General features: G+C 48.7%; 2 protein-coding genes across 3 annotated transcripts; one reads left to right on the top strand and one right to left on the bottom strand.

Annotated features, from left to right (window-relative positions):
* Positions 1 to 582: 582 nt before the first annotated feature.
* LOC307055725 (uncharacterized protein C11orf16-like) lies at positions 583 to 7057 on the top strand (the record flags this gene model as incomplete). Its single annotated transcript, XM_079707925.1, is given in 7 exon segments — positions 583 to 749; positions 2007 to 2164; positions 3748 to 3999; positions 4630 to 5286; positions 6838 to 6844; positions 6846 to 7014; positions 7016 to 7057. Coding segments are annotated over 7 exon segments (1452 nt in total).
* Positions 7058 to 8619: 1562 nt separating this feature from the next.
* LOC307055421 (A-kinase-interacting protein 1-like) lies at positions 8620 to 16695 on the bottom strand. 2 transcript variants are annotated; one of them, XM_079707647.1, is made up of 6 exons: positions 16281 to 16695; positions 15719 to 15799; positions 13281 to 13385; positions 11641 to 11712; positions 10199 to 10253; positions 8620 to 8850 (listed from the first exon to the last, which is right to left on the bottom strand). In XM_079707647.1, the coding sequence occupies exons 1-5, from the start codon at positions 16500 to 16502 to the stop codon at positions 10221 to 10223; spliced, it is 513 nt and encodes a 170-aa protein (XP_079563773.1). In that variant the 5' UTR covers positions 16503 to 16695; the 3' UTR covers positions 8620 to 8850; positions 10199 to 10220. The 2 variants fall into 2 exon arrangements, with proteins under 2 accessions (XP_079563773.1, XP_079563772.1); XM_079707646.1 differs by lacking the exon at positions 10199 to 10253.
* Between the last annotated feature and the right edge of the window lie 337 nt (positions 16696 to 17032).

The raw sequence follows: 17032 nt of genomic DNA, 5'->3' as shown, positions 1-17032 counted from the left end.
GATCTCGGGCCCTGGGTGGCAGCTGTCGCCTCTGAGCACGTCTACGGAGGCCACAGCCCTGGGCTCTCAGCTCGGCCTAGTTCCGCAGGTGACTGGGTTAGGAGGGAAGTCTGTGGCTTGGGTTAGGGGTCAGTTTGTCACCAGGCCTACGATTTGCGAAGGGACATGTGGTCTTACCCCCGAAGTCCCTACAACTGGGGTGGAGATGGGGAAAAAAATACTAACGTATGTTGAGCTACTTAAATATGCCAGGTGCTTTCCACATCTCATCTCCTGGGCAGTAACTGAAGCACCGAGGTGAAGTGAGCACGCAGCCAGCAGGCTGTGAAGGATTTACTACAGCTAAATCCTTCTCTGAAATCCCAGCTCTTGCTCTTTCAACCCCTCCCCTATTTCCTGAGCTGAGCCTCCCCGGGCAAGTGATTCTGGGGACACCCCGTGCGTCGGTGGGACCGGGTGCAGCCGCAGAGAGGCCGCAAACCGCAGAGCTGAGCCCAGCCCGGGCCAGGCGCCCTCTCCTGGGCTGTGGGCTGCAACTCAGATAATACCACCGCTTGTTCTCAGGTGTTTTCTCCCAGGGCCATGGACTCCTCCGCAGGGCCTGGGATGCCTTTGCCCAAATACTGCAGCGTGGTCACAATCCTGAAGGCCCCTGCCTGGGCCAGCACTGCTTCTCCCTGGGAACTCTCCTTCGCCTGCCCTCTCGCCTCCCAAGCACCCTGGCTCACCCGGCAGAACCCCCTCACCAGGTATCGATCTCGGCTTCCTTTTTCCTCTCTGTTCTTGGTTCTAGATGGTGGGAGAGATGGCCCAGGAGGGAGAGAGCTTGCTTCCTGGGAAGGCCGAAAGGGTTCTTTACCGTGTGGGCTCTGAGTTGCTTGGGGTTTAATATTCCCCTAGTCTAAACTGCACTCCCAGTGACATCAAAGTTTGACCTGGCTTTCATCCCACCTTTTAGCAGAGTGGCAGATGTCAGAGTTGGCATGTGTGAGGGAAGGCAGTCAGGCATCATCAGTTATAAAACTTCTAGCTCATTTTACCATCAGCTCTGAGACTTGCCATGGGACTACATGAGAAATTAGGGTTTCTGCTACCAGCCGCTAAGGTGAGGTCTCCAGGTCCCTCCTCAAGTTCCCTCAGTATCCCTCAGTTATCCTGGCTTTTTATGAATGGTATCCTTAGTTGGCTGTCTACAGTGTGAATACGAGAGGGGAAAGGAAGCTCAGCCTATAAGCACATACAGGTGGTGCAAGTCCCAGGGATTCATGTCCATGCTATTCAAGTCAGTCTGCCCAGGTTAGAGACACGCCAGCCTGAACCCTTTAGCCCCTTTCTTGATTCCCCTGTGTAGACCATCTCATTCAAAGCCTGAGTTAAGCATCCCTGTATCCGGGCTTGCCCACAAAGTAAACAGTTTTTTTCAGAAACCCAAACCCTGACTCAACAATTCCCTACAGCTTGGTCCTGTCCACAAAATTTCCCAGAACTAACTTCTCCTTTTTTCTGTCTCACAGCCTCCTAGTCAGCTCCTCTGTGCTTCCCGTGCTCAAATGCCTCCTCCTCTCTTATTACCCCACAGTGCTCAGCCTTCTTGCAATTTTGCTCCTTTGGCATCACCATCCAAGCCTCCACGCCTCATCGTGGAATCCCACACACCGCCTCAGAATTTCCCTTCCTGGAAGTCTTTCCTGGCCTGCTGTCTAGTCTCAGACCAGCACTCATAACCAGAATATATAAAGGCTAATCCCACCCTGATTACCTTGAAACAATTCCCAGTCCTCAAACGACGGTTCCCTTCACTCTCCTCTCCTCCTGCCCCTTCCAGTAGCTTACCTTATCTTACTGGAAGTCACAGATTGCCACTCTTTACATGGATTTCTGTTCCATATTGCCTTATCTGTCATGCACACACCATGGCGCTGCTCAGATCTAACTCTGAAACATGTTTCTTGATGGTTTTAGGTCTTGGTTTTCTCTACTCCCTAATTCCATTTGCTTTTTCCCAGATATGCATCTTATGACCCGTGTCTCCACATTGCTGGCCCAGCATGGCAGGGGCCTGGCTGGCTGAGAAGAGGTGGACATGCTGCGGACGCATGGGTCTTGGCAAGAAGGGAAGCAGATGGCTTTTATTACAGGGGCTGCTCCCGAGGCAAGTCCCTAAGTCCCAGCATCTCCCCATATGCTCCTCTGGGTGGCCCTGTCATACCTGATATGCCTCAGCTGTGTGTGCCCAGCAGTTCAGTTACTTGGATAAGCACAGATCTTCCATGGTCAGGATGCAGAAGGGAAAATGTAATGTCAGTGAGTGCATTAATTTGCTAGGGCTGGGTAACAAAGTGGCACAAGCTGAGTGGCTTAAACAACGGAAATTGTCTCTCGGTTCTGGGGACTGGAAGTCCAGGTGTTGGCAGGGTTGGTGATTCTGAGGGCTGTGAGGGAGGATCTGTTCCATGCGCCTTTCCTAACTTCTGGTGGTTTGCTGTCAATCTTTGGTGTTCCTTGGCTTGTAGAAGCATCCCCCTGATCTTGGCCTTCATATTCACATGGTGTTCTCCCTGGGTGCATGTCTGTGTTTAAATTTCCCCTTTTTGTAAGGACACCAGTCATTGGATTAGGGGCCCACCCTACTCAGCCGTACTCAGTGTGACTTTGTCTTAAGTCGTTACATCTGCAATGACCCTATTCCCAAATAAGGTCACGTTCTGAGGTACTAGGGGCTAGGACATCAACATATGAATTTGGTGGGGTAACTATTCAATCCATAACAGTGAAGAAAATATACAGTAAAAGCACTTTGTTCAGGAAAATTCAGTGTGTCAAATTATGGGCGCCAGCGTAAGGGAAAGAGGAGCAAAACGTGTGTACCTCGTGTAAGCCTGTGTCCCTCCACACAGGAGCACGGTGCCTGCGTGCTGGGACGAGGCCTGGGCTTTACTTTGATGGCTACTTGCTTCTTTGGGATTTTTCTCTTCCCACAAAGAGTCAGATTTCGTGAATGTGGATCCATAGAGGGAAAACAAGTATGATTTCTAAAAATATATATAAATTATAGAATTTCCAAACAAAAGTCATTTTGTCATTTTCAAGTAACTAATATGTAATTTCAAATGAAATATTAACAGGGTTTTGCTCAAATATAGATCCTGTCTAGTGGTTTGATAAAAGTCAATTTGTAAGCTTGTTCTTTTAATTAGCTTAGTACTTGTCCTGCCCTCTCTGCCAGGCTGCTCATTTGCTTCCTTTGCCTAGCCTCCCCTCATGGACGTAACGGCAGTGCAGAGGGCTGCTCCAACAGCCCCAGCCTGTCCTCGCCCGAGAGGGCCTGTGGATGATACCCCACCCCTGGCTGGCTGCGGACACAGGGACAACACTTCCTGGGAGTGCTGGGAGGAGGGGGTGTGCTTGGGGAAAGATCCAGAGGACCCAGGTTACTCCTGTGAGTTGCAGGCCAAATATAAAGATAGGAGAAAAACGAAACAAAACAAAACAGGAAAAGGAAGAGCACGGGACAGGAAAGGCAAGAAGTGATAAACAAGAGTTGCCACGGCAAGAAGCAGAGGGAAGAGCGTCTGCCTCACAGCCAGCCTGTCTCTGCCACAGCAGGCTCCCGAGCAGCGCCTGGCCCTGCCCCCTTCCCTAACTGGGCCTTGCCGCATGGGAGGGAGACCTTGGGCCTGGCCCTAGGCGTTGTGGGGAACCATGGTGCTCCCTGCAGTACTTCCTAATGCCAGCTCTTATTCTGAGTGTTTTCTTTCCCACAGCTGGAGAGGCAGGGGTTCCTGCTGGTGGAATTTGAGGCTCCCCTTGTCACATGCCCAGGGCTGCCAGCCCAGCGGCAGAGCGTGGTCTTGGAGGAAGATGTCATTCAGTTCTCGCCATCCGTGGAATACTCACTGCGACTTGGGGACAAGGTGCTGGCACTCTGGGGACCAGACCAACAGCACTATGGCCCCGGCACCATTCCTTTGGGCTTGGAGGCAAGAGACCCCCAGAGAGGTAAGGGAGCGCTCTGGCCTCCCAGTCCCCAGGAGCCAGGCTGGTGATCAGGCTGAGAGAGCAAAGGGTGTCTCTCCAGCTTAGGGGTTTTAGAGGCTTAAAAAATCCTGACCCTTTCACTTGCAGCTTCGTCCTGAGGGTGGCCACAGATAGACAAATTATATTTTTCAGATTATAAAATATTCTTTATTGGGGCAAAATAGCCCAAGGCTCCTATGTCTATGTTGGTTACTTAACCTATGGTGCGGTGAGGTTATCCTGGGGTCACACCAGTACTCATGGTCCCCCACCAAGTCGTCCAGAGACTGGGACAGTCCCCTTTTGCGAGGCCAGCCAGTCAGCATCGTTGTGTTCAGAGAAGCGACAGAAGGAGGTTTCTCCTTCCCTTCCGCCACCTGAGGATGCGTCTTGGTTTTGACATGAAAACCAAGACATGGCGGCACAGGAAGGGGTGGTAAGCATGGGGCAGGCGAGGAATGTCCCTGGCAGGCTCTCCAGGGAGAGGTGCGCGCGGGCAGAAGCAGAGCAGAGGGGCTGTGATGAGGCTTTGCTTCTGGGGAGGGGAGAACCCTTGTCCCATGATATGAAAGAGGCGGCTGTAACAAAATCGTGACCCTTTCTGTTATGTAGCATCCAAAGAAGAAGAAATTAATGTTCACTTCTGGAATGGCAGGACAGCTCCTGTGCCTCTTGGAGGGGTCAGGTGGGTGCCCCCAGCCGTCTGGAAGAAGGCTGTGGACAGGCTGCAGAAGCCTTTCACCACGGAGCACCCCAGGCCCCTCCTCTGGGCCCCTTGCTGCTCTCTGGTGGGGCCGGTCGCTGGATGTGTCACCGGCGGGCTTCCTCTGAGCACTCCGTTCCTGTGCCCTCCCTGCCACCCGCATGCCTGCTGCCAGCTGCTGGGCCAGGGCTGCCTCTGCTGCTGCCCCTTGGCTGGACCCACCTGGTGGCCTCTAACCAGAACCTCAGTGGTCACAGCTAGAGAGCATCCAGAGGCGGAGCTGAAGCCCACGGCACAGCTTTTGCCCCTTGAGGATCCTAAGGAGGAAGAAGTAGCAGCACAGGCTCCCACGGCTGTTTCTTCCTCCTCTGCCTCCTCTTCTTCTGAAGAAGAGGATCTGGAGAATGAGCTGGAGATGGGCCTTCCCCAGAGGCTGCTGGTGGACAGCACAGGCAACATGGCCCCCATCCTTCTGGAGGAGTCTCCAAGGAGGCAGGGTGGCCTCTGCCAGCCGGAATGGAGGTACTGGAGGGGAAACGGGTCCGAGCCGCATCCCGGGAAGCCAGGTGGACCTTTTCCTAAGGCAGGGCTGAGGCCTCTGCTCCCTTCCCTCCCAGGTGTCTCTCAGGAATCTGAGGCACATGTCCGCTGTGCTGGGATTGGAAGTAACACTTGGTCATGTCGAAGGGGGGGCTGTGACAAGAGGGAAACGTGGGCTTTATTGATTAAATGGAAACCTAACAAGAAAGGATGGGCTGATCTTTGTGCTAAGGTTTGCATCCCTATTTGACAACTGTCTTTTCTTTCTTCACTAGTCTCTACTGGCAGGACTCTGCCACTGTCCATTTCTACCCTCCCCTCCCTCGTTTTCCTTGGAGGCGTTGATTTTTCTCTAGATGTGCAGTCAGAATTCCTCCAGGTGTTGTTTGGAGTCTTTCAGCGCCCTGAGAAGCTCAGAAACGGGTCTTTAAACACTGGCCATCAGACCCTACTCTCCAGATGGGCCCCTTAGGAAGTCAGAGCGGGAGGAACCAGGCACAGCCTTATGCGTCTCACTCTACCACTGAGAGGGGAGGCAGTGTCATTGTCATTGGCAACCTGCAGCCATCCCCAAACTTCTCTACCCAAGCAACATGCCCTTGTAGGTTTAGAGCAGTGTATCATTGATATGCCTCATGCCGTGCTATCTAAATTCCCAGTGGGGCCCCGAAAGAGCAGACGCCTAAGGCAGCTGGCAGAGCTTTGTGAAGGAGGTGACTTCATAAGCCAGCCCTAGACTAGATTCTTGGGGCCCTGTGCTGACTAATTCAACCTTCAGTGAACTAAATGAACATTCACTCTGGGGCAGGGATACTGAGGGTTAAAGAATACCACCGCTAAGGGCATAAGGATCTGTGGGCCATTCTAATAATTGGCTATAAGGAGAAATATAGTATCTTCAGGTACTTGGCCTGGCTTTCCGCTAGGTACTGGATCATTTGTTATGCTCTGGGCAAAGGTTAATTCTTGGAGCTGAACCATGAGAATCAGTGAGCCTGCCCTCTGCCAGGTCCTACCTCTGCACCCAAAGCTCTGGAGAGTATGCCTGCATGGGGCGTGGAGAAAGGGGCATCTCCAGCCCCCATCCCAGATGGTGCTGCACAGCACACTAACTAGCGAGGGGACCTGGTGAGGTGAAGCGTGTAAAACGACGTGTGTGCCTGGGCTAGAAACAATGGCAAATACCAGAGCTTTTCTTCTCTCCCCTCCAGATCTTGTATCCTTTTAAGGAAATGTGCTGCTTTGCTTCTCCTAACTGCGCTTGATTGCCATCAAGCACTGATGCTTCACAGTCTGGTGTGAGGCTCTACCTCCTAAGGATCCTCTTGTACGGGTCCTCCGCCCTCCACGCTTTTGGCTCCTTTTAGTTGCAGGCAGTGAGGTTACTGTCTGAGACTAACCTAACAATCCCAGAGGGCCAGGATTCGTGCCAGCAGTCATGCTGCTCTCCACCCTCGCTTATGACTGAAACAGGGTTCAGACAGTTAAGGGATTCTGTGATCCTTGATACATTTCATAAGTCAAGTCTAATCCCATCAAAATGGTGGCATATTCAACTAACTGAATTTTGGTTTTAGGAACAAGACTGCAACATCGGGAAAGAAGAGAAGGGCAACAAACAACAGACAGTGAAAACTGCAGCAGTGGTGAGTCCCAGGGAGCTGGTCCTGGAAGCCACTGGCATGAAGCCACTACAGATCCTGCCAGAGGAAGCTGAACACAAAAAACTGAGTCGGGGTACTGCAGCACATCAGGGAGACCAGAATTCCTCCTAAACTAAAAGCCCCAAGGATCTAGGTAAAGCAGATGGCTGGGAAGGGGCTTCTGAAGGACTCCTTCCATGGTTCTTTGACCTTCGGGGGTCATACCACTTTTGAGAATGATAAAACCTATGGCCCCTCTTCCCAGAAAAATGCACACACCCACAATTTTGCATATGATTTCAGAAGGCTTACAGAACCCACGAATTTCATCACTAGGGGTGCAAGGATCCCCAGTTAACTGACCCCTGTACCCTATGGTGGTGGGCATGGGCCTGCTTTACTAGGCCCTCGGTCCGTGAGAGTCTGTTCTTTGCTAGGAATGCGAATACAGCTCTACTTAAACCTTTGTATTCTTTTTTTTTTTTTTTTTGGGGGGGTGGTACGCGGGCCTCTCACTGTTGTGGCCTCTCCCATTGCGGAGCACAGGCTCCAGACACGCAGGCTCAGCGGCCATGGCTCACGGGCCCAGCCGCTCCACGGCATGTGGGATCTTCCCAGACCGGGGCACGAACCCATGTCCCCTGCATCGGCAGGCGGACTCTCAACCACTGTGCCACCAGGGAAGCCCTCTTTTTTTTTTTTTAGATATATATTTTTTTGATGTGTACGATCTTTAAAGTCTTTTATTGAATTTTTTTGCAATATTGTTTCTGTTTTATGTTTTTTTGGTGTTTTGGCTGTGAGGCATGTGGGATCATAGCTCCCCAACCAGGGATAGAACCCGCACCCCCTGCATTGGAGGGTGAAGTCTTAACCACTGGACTGCCAGGGAGGTCCCCAAACCTTTGTTTTCATCATATAAAATACTGGCCTTTTTTCTGAGGAAAGACATGTTCAAAACGAGGTGATTCCCATGGCAACTAAACTGAGAGATGCAACAATACTGTTGGTGTGGTAGCTTAAAGATGTTTAGGACACATCAATGACTTTGTCATTTTAAGGATCGAACGTCACTGATTTTAAAGTCAGAATAAGACTCTCAGGACTTTTTTTTCTCTTGTAGGAAGCTAAAGAGTAGATACCTGAGGAGGAGTTAGTTACAAAGTGGCTGACACAAGGCCTTCTTCTATGGAAATGGTACAGTGCAGGCCACAGGTGATAATCCAATAAGCAGCATCTTCACCCCAGGAAGACATCCTTGCAGATGAGTGGCACCTGTCCTAAGGGGCACAGGAGTGTGGCGGCCTTGGCGAGGGCTCCCTTCCAGGGGCCTGGTGCGATCTGCTTGAGGATGCCTCTTCCACAGAAGATGCCTCTTCTACAGAACATGGTTGGCCTGCTTTGGGCAAATGTGTCCACAGCCTCTCTGCCATCTTTTCATAAAGCCTCAGTTGTACATGAGCAACATTTTGACTTCTTAATGCCAATAAAAAGGAATTCTCTTCATTTCCAAATTTCTCACTTTACTATCATAATTAACCTTTACTTGGGAAGCAAGCAGTAAAAACTATTCAGACAGCATCATTACACTATTACTTCAGGCAGAAGAGGATGAGGGGACTTTCAAGTTAAAATAGGCACTGAAAGAGACAAACTCCAGTTCCTAGGAAGGCTGACCCTCTACAGTCAGTCAGCATTAAAAGCAGGATTAATGTGTAAATTTTAAGAGGACATATGGTAGCTTTATTCTTCTTGATACTTAAAAAACAAACAAGAAAAAGGTGATGTCTGCGATGGTCAACATCATATGGGGAAGACCAAGTCCACACTTTGTCCTGAATCAACTGCTACCACGTGAGTCTTCTTGGTCAAGTCATTTACACCCACAGTGATGGAATAGGTCCCTGGATATACTTCTATGTAGAGGTCCTTAGACATGTTCTCAGCCTGGAAGGAAAAGTGGATATTAGCAGTTTAGAGATTTTATGTCCCAGTGCCATCAGGGCACCTCCTCCCGGCTCCCGCTGTGTGTGATGGAGTGAGGTACTAATGTGGGAGATAGAGGTCCTGCTTTCAAGGCTTGGCTTGGCAACGTAATAGGACTGCCATTTAGGCCAGTCTCAGCCTCTCCTTATGCTTGTTTCCTTATTTCTAAAATTAGCTCACAAATAAGCATGTATGTGAAAACACTAAACTGTTATAGGAACATGAAGGATCATAAAAGGAACACTCTGGTTGGAGTAGAAAGGTTAAGAATCAGGTAGAGGGAAATGAAAGGCTAATGACGATTGCTTTGGGGCTCAAAAGTAGGCAGTGGCACTTGTTATCACAGATCAGCAGTGATGGCAAGGCGCTGTGGGATAATGAGAAGTATTCTTTTTAACTGTGCTTTGCTAAGTTCATTATTAGGAGGATGAAACATTTCTTTTCACCTAAAGCTGAGAACACTATGAGTAGATTCCACTTTGTCATGCAGAAAGTCAGCTGGCTGGCTAAAGCCCTCCCTTGGAGACCGGTTCTCCTATGCAGATGGTCCCCAACTTATAATGGTCAGACTTATGGTTTTTTTATTTTACGATAGTGTGAAAGTGATACGCATTCAGTAGAAACCATACTTCCAGTTTTGAATTGTGATCTTTTCCCGGGCTGGCGGTGTGCAGCACGATACTCTCTAGTGATGCTGGGCAGCGGCGGTGAGTGATCTCCCAGTCAGCCACGGGGATCACGAGGGTGAACAACTGATGCACTTATAACCATCCTGCACCCATACAACCAGTCTGTTTTTCACTTTCAGTACAGCATTCAATAAATTATCAATACATGAACTATTCAAAACTTTATTATAAAGTAGGTTTTGTGTCAGATGATTTTGCCCAACTGCAGGGTATGTAAGTGTTCTGAGCACGTTTAAGGTAGGCGAGGCTGAGCTATGACGTTCAGTAGGTTAGGTGTATTAAATGCACTTTTGGGCTTCCCTGGTGGTGCAGTGGTTAAGGATCCACCTGCCAGTGCGGAGGACACGGGTTCGATCCCTGGTCCGGGAAGATCCCACATGCTGCGGAGCAACTAAGGCCATGCGCCACAACTACTGAGCCCGCAGTCTAGAGCCCGTGCTCTGCAACAAGAGAAGCCACCGCAATAAGAAGCCCATGCACCGCAACAAAGAGTACCCCCTGCTCGCTGCAACTAGAGAAAGCCTGCGCGCAGCAACAAAGACCCAACGCAGCCAAAAATAAATAAATAAAAATTAAAAAAAAAATAAAAGCACTTTCAATTTATGATATTTTCAACTTACAATGGGTTTATCGGGACGTAAGTCAAAGAAGATCGATACTGCAAAACACTGGAAGCTGGAGTTAGTGGAAAGATTTATGTTTAGAGCTGAGCTGAGCACAAGCCATTCTCCAAGGACAGACTTCATGCCTGGCTGGGAAGTGGTCATGGCAGATATGTGCAGGCAGAGGAAGGGTCTCAGCTCAAATGGCTAAAGAGCAAAGTCACAAACCAGAAAAGAGCCTGTAATTAAGAGCCAAAGCGCCTATCCCACAACTGGGAGACCACGACCAGTGCTTACTCAATGCACAGAAGGAGCCACAGGCAGAAGCTGTCATTTCTACACCACCCCTGGGGGTGGGGGGGCAGGTGAACCAAACTACTGGCCAGTAAATTCTGCTAGGAGGAATACATGATAATATTTATACTTTTATGAAACTTCCTCTCTTTCCATCTTGCAAATAGATTTGAAGCCAAGGTTTTCCGAAGCTGCTTTATGCTATATCCTTTCATGCCCAGTTACTGCAAAATTGGAGGCTTACCATCATTTAACTGACGTGAATATGTATGACAACGCCACAACTATTTATTGGTCATCAACTATGAAAATAAACAAAAGGAGGTTTCAGAAAATACAGCTATATCAGAATTGCAGAAAGCCAAGGATGCTTCATTTGTCTGCATAAAAGGGGCAAGATTGGCATCTGTGATTCCAACACTGTGAACATCAGGAAGATTAGCATTACCAAAATACAGTAAGTATTGGAGGCATCTAAGCCTAACAACTTGTACTAAAAGCAGAATAGTCTTAGTTGCTACCAACTCTAGTATATTCTGAATCCTGGCTAGTAGCACACTGTATACAAACAAAAATTAAGCAAACCATTGAAGCAACACACCAGAGTTCCATTCCTCAGAATTCCAGCCCTTCCAAGTTCCAAAAGATTCCCTGGGTTCATGAACTAATGAATATTTTATCCTAAAAACATCACTGTATGTTTTCACAGAGAAACATTTGCAGAAAATAGGAACATATCCCTTCAAATGTTTTGGAACCTGATCTAACCAAATGTATACGTTTCAGAATTTCAGCAATGGTTTTCACTTTGTAAGCAGGCAGAAGGGTCAGGCCCCTGCTGCTGCTTGAACAGATGGTGGAATTCCAACAGGACCCACTGCCAGCCCAGCTGAGCTGTAGGAATGGAGATATGAATACTTTGCATTCTTTCCAACCACAACTATGAGTTCAGGCACAAAGAATATTCCTGAAATTTCAAGTGAAGGAAGGATACCAAGGAAACATAATTTTACACTGAACTAAAATGTTGTACACTGTCCCCAAGGGTAAAAATATCCCAACTTAAAAATACTATAGATCAAGTACAAAGAACCCTATAGTAACCAGATCAGTTCATGGAATTGCAGTGGTGGTGGAGCCCAGTACCCTAGAAGTTCTGTACTCACAGGCTGGGATGCCTCTAGTGCACACTCTGACGCCTGACGGATGCCTCCAACACGAAGGGGGGTGTCTTTTCTCTGAAGAGTGAGGTAGAAACACTGATTAGGGCCCAAACTTTGACTTCTGGATGGTAGAGAGAAAATTTGTCCTACTTAATTAGGAACTAACAATTGTTCTGACAGTGTTTTCCAAGTTGTCACCTAAGTTCTTAAGGCTTTTAGTGAATTGTGCGAAGTATTTTTAGTCAGATGTTTACCATGATTACCTTTTATCCTTACATGGGCTTTGGACTCAGATAGACCTGAGTTTGAATCCTATCTCTGTCATTTACTGAGAGGGACAGATTAATTTCTCTATGCCTTGGTTTCCTAGTCTATAGCTTCGGCATACTACACTGTAAGGAAGATCTAAAGTGCAAAAGTGATTGACATTTAACAGGCTCTCAGAAAATAGAATTCTCTTCCAAGGTTCTCCCAGCAGTGGGAGTACTAGGGGGGAAGAGGCTGAACTGAGAAAGTCAATTTCCCTTAGAGGCACCAATTTACGTCTTATAGGAAGGAATGGGAGGGATACGAATGACTCTTGCTCACATGTAACTCCCTTAGGGTCAAGCACTCTTAAGAGGGCCTAGGCCAGGGCAGAAGAGGAAGCCCAGGATCCAGCTCTGGTGCTACCCCTTGTACCCCAGGCCAGGGAAACAGGATGGCTCACATCCCTGCGGCCACTCTCCCATCCCTTTCCTAGACCCACAGGCCAGAGAAATCAGGAATCCAACCTGTGGATTAGACTCTGAACTTAAGTTTGCTATCTTTGAGTAAAACCAGGGGAGTTTAAAAAGAAAAACAAAAGCAAAAAAAGCCTACTCTCCCCAGAAACAACAACAAAGGAGTCCTGTTGAATCAGTTCAACAAGTAGAGTCTTTGGCTTCCCAGAGTGACATGTGGTAAAATACAGGTAATTTGCAGTGAGAGGCTTGTAATTGTTATCTTTAGGAAAAGCATTTTGTTAAAAAGAAACCCCCCCCAAGGGCTTCCCTGGTGGCGCAGTGGTTGAGAGTCTGCCTGCCGATGCAGGGGACGCAGGTTCGTGCCCTGGTCCGGGAGGATCCCACGTGCCGCGGAGCGGCTGGGCCTGTGAGCCATGGCCGCTGAGCCTGCGCGTCCGGAGCCTGTGCTCCGCAACGGGAGAGGCCGCAGCGGTGAGAGGCCCACGTACCGCAAAAAAAAAAAAAAAAAAAAGAAACACCCTCCTTGCATTTCCTTTTTTAAAATTACCAAAGACATGATACTTATCACTACCTTAGAGTGAAATATGTGATTATTAAAAATCTCTTTCATACCCCTAGATGTATAAGAGGATATTTGAAGCGTGTTTTGTTAAGCCTGTCCAAGAATCCCTTGGCCCAGGACTGCAGGTTCAACTGAAGATCCGACAGTGGCATCAATCTCTTATTTTGGACAAAAACTCCTATTTCATGTTCATTGCTGTAAGTTCTCTAAGGCTGGGAGGTGATACATTTCTGTTGAGCGCTGTAATGCTGAGTCACCCAGGCATCCAATAATACAATCCAGCAGGAGCTCCAAGATGTAGGGCCTCCTGTGTTGGGAAGCTGAGGGCACAGCACAGCACAGCTGAGGATACATACCTGACCATTCCCAGTGTCTGAGCACAAGTGCAGCTTCGACTTCCCTCTGTGATAACGATACACGTGGGTTGCCCCTCCTTCCTCTGGCACAGATGAATAATATTTCTAGAGAAGTAATGTGAAAGATGCTGGGTAACCAAATAGACTGGTCAAATTTTCAAAAAACTCCTTGTTACTTGGGCAAAGTATGGTTAAGGAGGGAGGCAAGAGAGCAAAGGTAAATTACCTGCCCTCTTGAGAGGCCTCTGAAGTCATATAACAAATCTTAGCCCCTGTAAAGTGGCTGCAGAGAAGGAAACTGCACTTGGCCTTACTTTGCTGCCATCTGCTGCCTCTGTAGGGCAAGAACTCTGGCAACCCAAGCTGGGTAGGACCATGCTCTCTGCCAGGTTAAATAATTTTCACAACATCCTCACCCCGAGGTCAAATACACAAGCCCTTTCATCTCCTCTCATGACAACTTCTGACAAACAGGTCTGTGTCTACTAAGTCTCAGACAAAGACAAGAGAAGAGAGAGGTGTGTGTCCTTGAGATTTAGAAATACAACAGGAAGTGTAACATAAACGCAACAGCTATGCAGCCATTCTCCCCATGCGGAGGAGGGAAGGGAGAAGGCTCCGATTTAAGCAAAAATAATCCAAAGGATCAGAATGCAGTTTTTTTCTTGTCTACTTCCTTCCCCCCCCTCAAAGTTAACCTCAGACTTGCCCCTGATTGTGACTAATGATGAGGACAACATAAGCCTGCTTGTTTTGAACAAAGGGTAGGGACAGTGTTTAAGGCAAGAGACCAAAAGAATGAGAAGCTGGGGAAAGCATGTCAGGACATGACTCTAATGATGTAATTTAGGGGATGCTTCAAAATTCTGAAAGCAAACTCAAACACCGTTCTTAATTCTATTTCTAGAAAGCCGAGGGGTTCTGAGCCTCCATTTCTTAATGGAGGTTTGAACTAAAGCATGAACTGAAAACCAAAATGAAGAACACCAATTTGCTAAACCTCAAACCAAAGACAAATATTATTCCTTTTACTGACCCATGAACCAAAGTGTTTAACTTGATCACTTTATAGCAGAGCCAAAGTTATGGATTTTTCTAAAACAATTTAACAAAATAATAATATAAAAATACTGTCTGAATCGTATCTCACTGGTTGGAATCCTATTTTTGGAGTCACAAGGATTTTATAAAAGATGTAGAAATATTAGAGATTTTTTGAATCTTAATATTCATTATGAAATTGAAAAGCAGGACAGAAACAAGGTATTCTCTTCCTTCTGCCGTACAGACCAAGCACCCTTACAACCACATAAGAATCATAAAATGTTAAGGCTGGAAGAGACCACAGAGTCTGTTTTAATTCCCAGAAGACAGAGAGTACCTTCCATGCAGGTGATTTTCTTGAATGTTGGCTGCCTGCCTTCAACATTCCCTCAAAGTACTTAAAGTTGACCTTAGTGTATGGTTTTGAGAAGAGGGCCTTTAAAACATTTGTTCACCCACTTCAATGAATGGGACCAAAAATCTCACATAAGTCCCCTGTGCTACAGTTTATGACAATTTTCTGGTGTTCATCTCTCAGTGGAAACCAAAGAAACAGACTATAAGGGCTGGAAAGGACTTGAAACATCGTCATTTTACCATGTGGGAAGGTAAGGCTGAGAGAGACTAACTAGCCTAAGGCATTATAGCCAGGAAGTGGCAGAACACAGGTCTGATTCCTGGGAGGCTGCTCCTGCCATTAAGCCACACTATCTCTGATGAGGGCACTGCATCTGTGCCACATAACCACCTCTGTGGCCAACAAGTGATATGGACCCAAAGGGGCATACTTAAAAACTACATTACCAGGGGGACTTCCCTGGTGGCCAGTGGTTAAGACTCTGTGCTTCCAATGCAGGGGGTGCAAGTTGGTTGGGGAACTAGGATCCCACATGCTGTGTGGCCACACACACACACACACACAAAAGCACACACTACCTTACCAGGGACTTGGAACAGAGATTAAGATCTAATGGAGGGATTCTGTTTCAGTTTTTGCTTTGAAAACAGAGAGGCTCGGTTCCAGTTTAGAACGATCTTACTGATTTAAAAAAAAAAATTCAGTTCAAAGTTTTAAAAACCGCTAATATTCGGACTTGTTTTGGAATTCAGCAAATAAGCCCCGCCCCCCCAAATAATAGTGAGGGCAGATCTTTTCTGGCTTGTGCATTGCTGTATCCTCATAACAGTTGAAGTTAAGCATTCAATATTTGTTGAATGAATTCTAACCTGGATTTATCACCTGGTTTAAATCCTTGGCTGATTACAACCTGCCCACGAAGGCAGGGCAGGGTGAACAGGCAGTCTTCCAGATTCTCCCTAAATTCCACAAAAATCCACTTTGTGATCCATCAGCAGGCAGATCAGGGGCATGACTTTGGCTTACACCAACTTACCCCACACTGACTTGAAGTATAGTCCATGAATTCAGCCATTGTTCTGAAGGAAGCACTGAGGGTTGGGTGTCTTTCTTCTCTCTATTTGAATAAACGGCAAGTCACAGGTGAGATCTGTATTCCCTACTGGAGAAGGAAGTCATCTTGGGAATACCTTCCTTTTTACTTTTTGAAAGGCCACTGCAAGTTTAAGTGAGTAAAAGGCTCTTACTGAGAAAGAATTCCAACTCTAAAAGGAATACACAGACATGCACTTTTTCCAGGACAAAGACAGGTTTGTTGGCTTTCCTCTAATATCAAATGGTAGCCTGTAAGAATTGTTGGAAAAAGTAACCAACCAGGGCCGAGCACTAGCGGTCTCTAGCGGTATCCTAAAGCTAGCCAATAGGAATCTGTCAAATGTCAAGAGTTTTCAAAAGGCTTTCCGGTTCACTGTCCTGATACTTAACAGCTTCCGCCAAAGACAGCATCCCTCGGGTGCTGCTGTGTGGCGTGCCCAGGTTCTCAGCAAGCCGCTGCTGAGCGAATGAATGGGCTGGTCCCGCAGCACTGGGGCCCTCACCTCTCCTGGGACAAGGCGATGGGGGCCGGCTGCCGGCCCTCTTTCTCTGTAGGGCCGCTCCCGGGAAATGACCCCCACGCTGCCTTTGGGAAGCTCCACCGAATGCCAGTCCACCGCCCTCCTTTTGGCCCGCTCCAGCACTTCTTGACCCAGCCTAGCCGAGCGTTGCAGGGAACGTCGGTCCACCCCGTTCAGCGCCGCGGCCGCCAAACAGTTCTCCATGTCTCCCTGCGAGGGCACATACACACAAACACCGGCGGGTTAGCGGGCCTCCGGGACCCCGCTCCAGCTCGGGGTCGGACCCAGGGCCTCGACCTCCCCGGCGACCGCCACCCCCCGGCTCCGCCCAACGCGCTCTCCAGCGGGCTCGGTGTCAGGGGCGAAGGCATGCGCCCGGACGCCCTCCATTTCCGTCTCCCCCTCCCTCGCTAGGAAGCCCTCACCCAGCCGGCCTCTCAAGGCGCATGCGCTCAGCGCACGGTCGTCGAGGGAGGGCTGGGCCTGGAGCATCCTGCGCCGGCGCAGCAGGCCATGGGCGGTGAGGGGTCGAGGGGCGTGGCGGGGGCGGTGAAGAGCACGGCCAGCACAGGACAAGCCTACGGTGTCCGGGCCGCCGCTCCAGTGAGCGTGTTTCCGGGCTAAGTGCCAGAGCGTAGGGGGCGGGGCGGGGCCTGCCAGCTGGCGGGTCGCGGGAACCGGAGTCGACCCAGTGGCGGAGGCTGTGTGTCCACGCTGTTGCAGGAGCCCCTGGG

The sequence above is a fragment of the Hyperoodon ampullatus genome (genome assembly GCF_949752795.1).
Source record: "Hyperoodon ampullatus genome assembly, chromosome: 7".
NCBI lineage: Eukaryota > Metazoa > Chordata > Mammalia > Artiodactyla > Ziphiidae > Hyperoodon > Hyperoodon ampullatus.
Note: the sequence above shows the minus strand (reverse complement) of the source record. Positions and strands in the feature narration are given on the sequence as shown.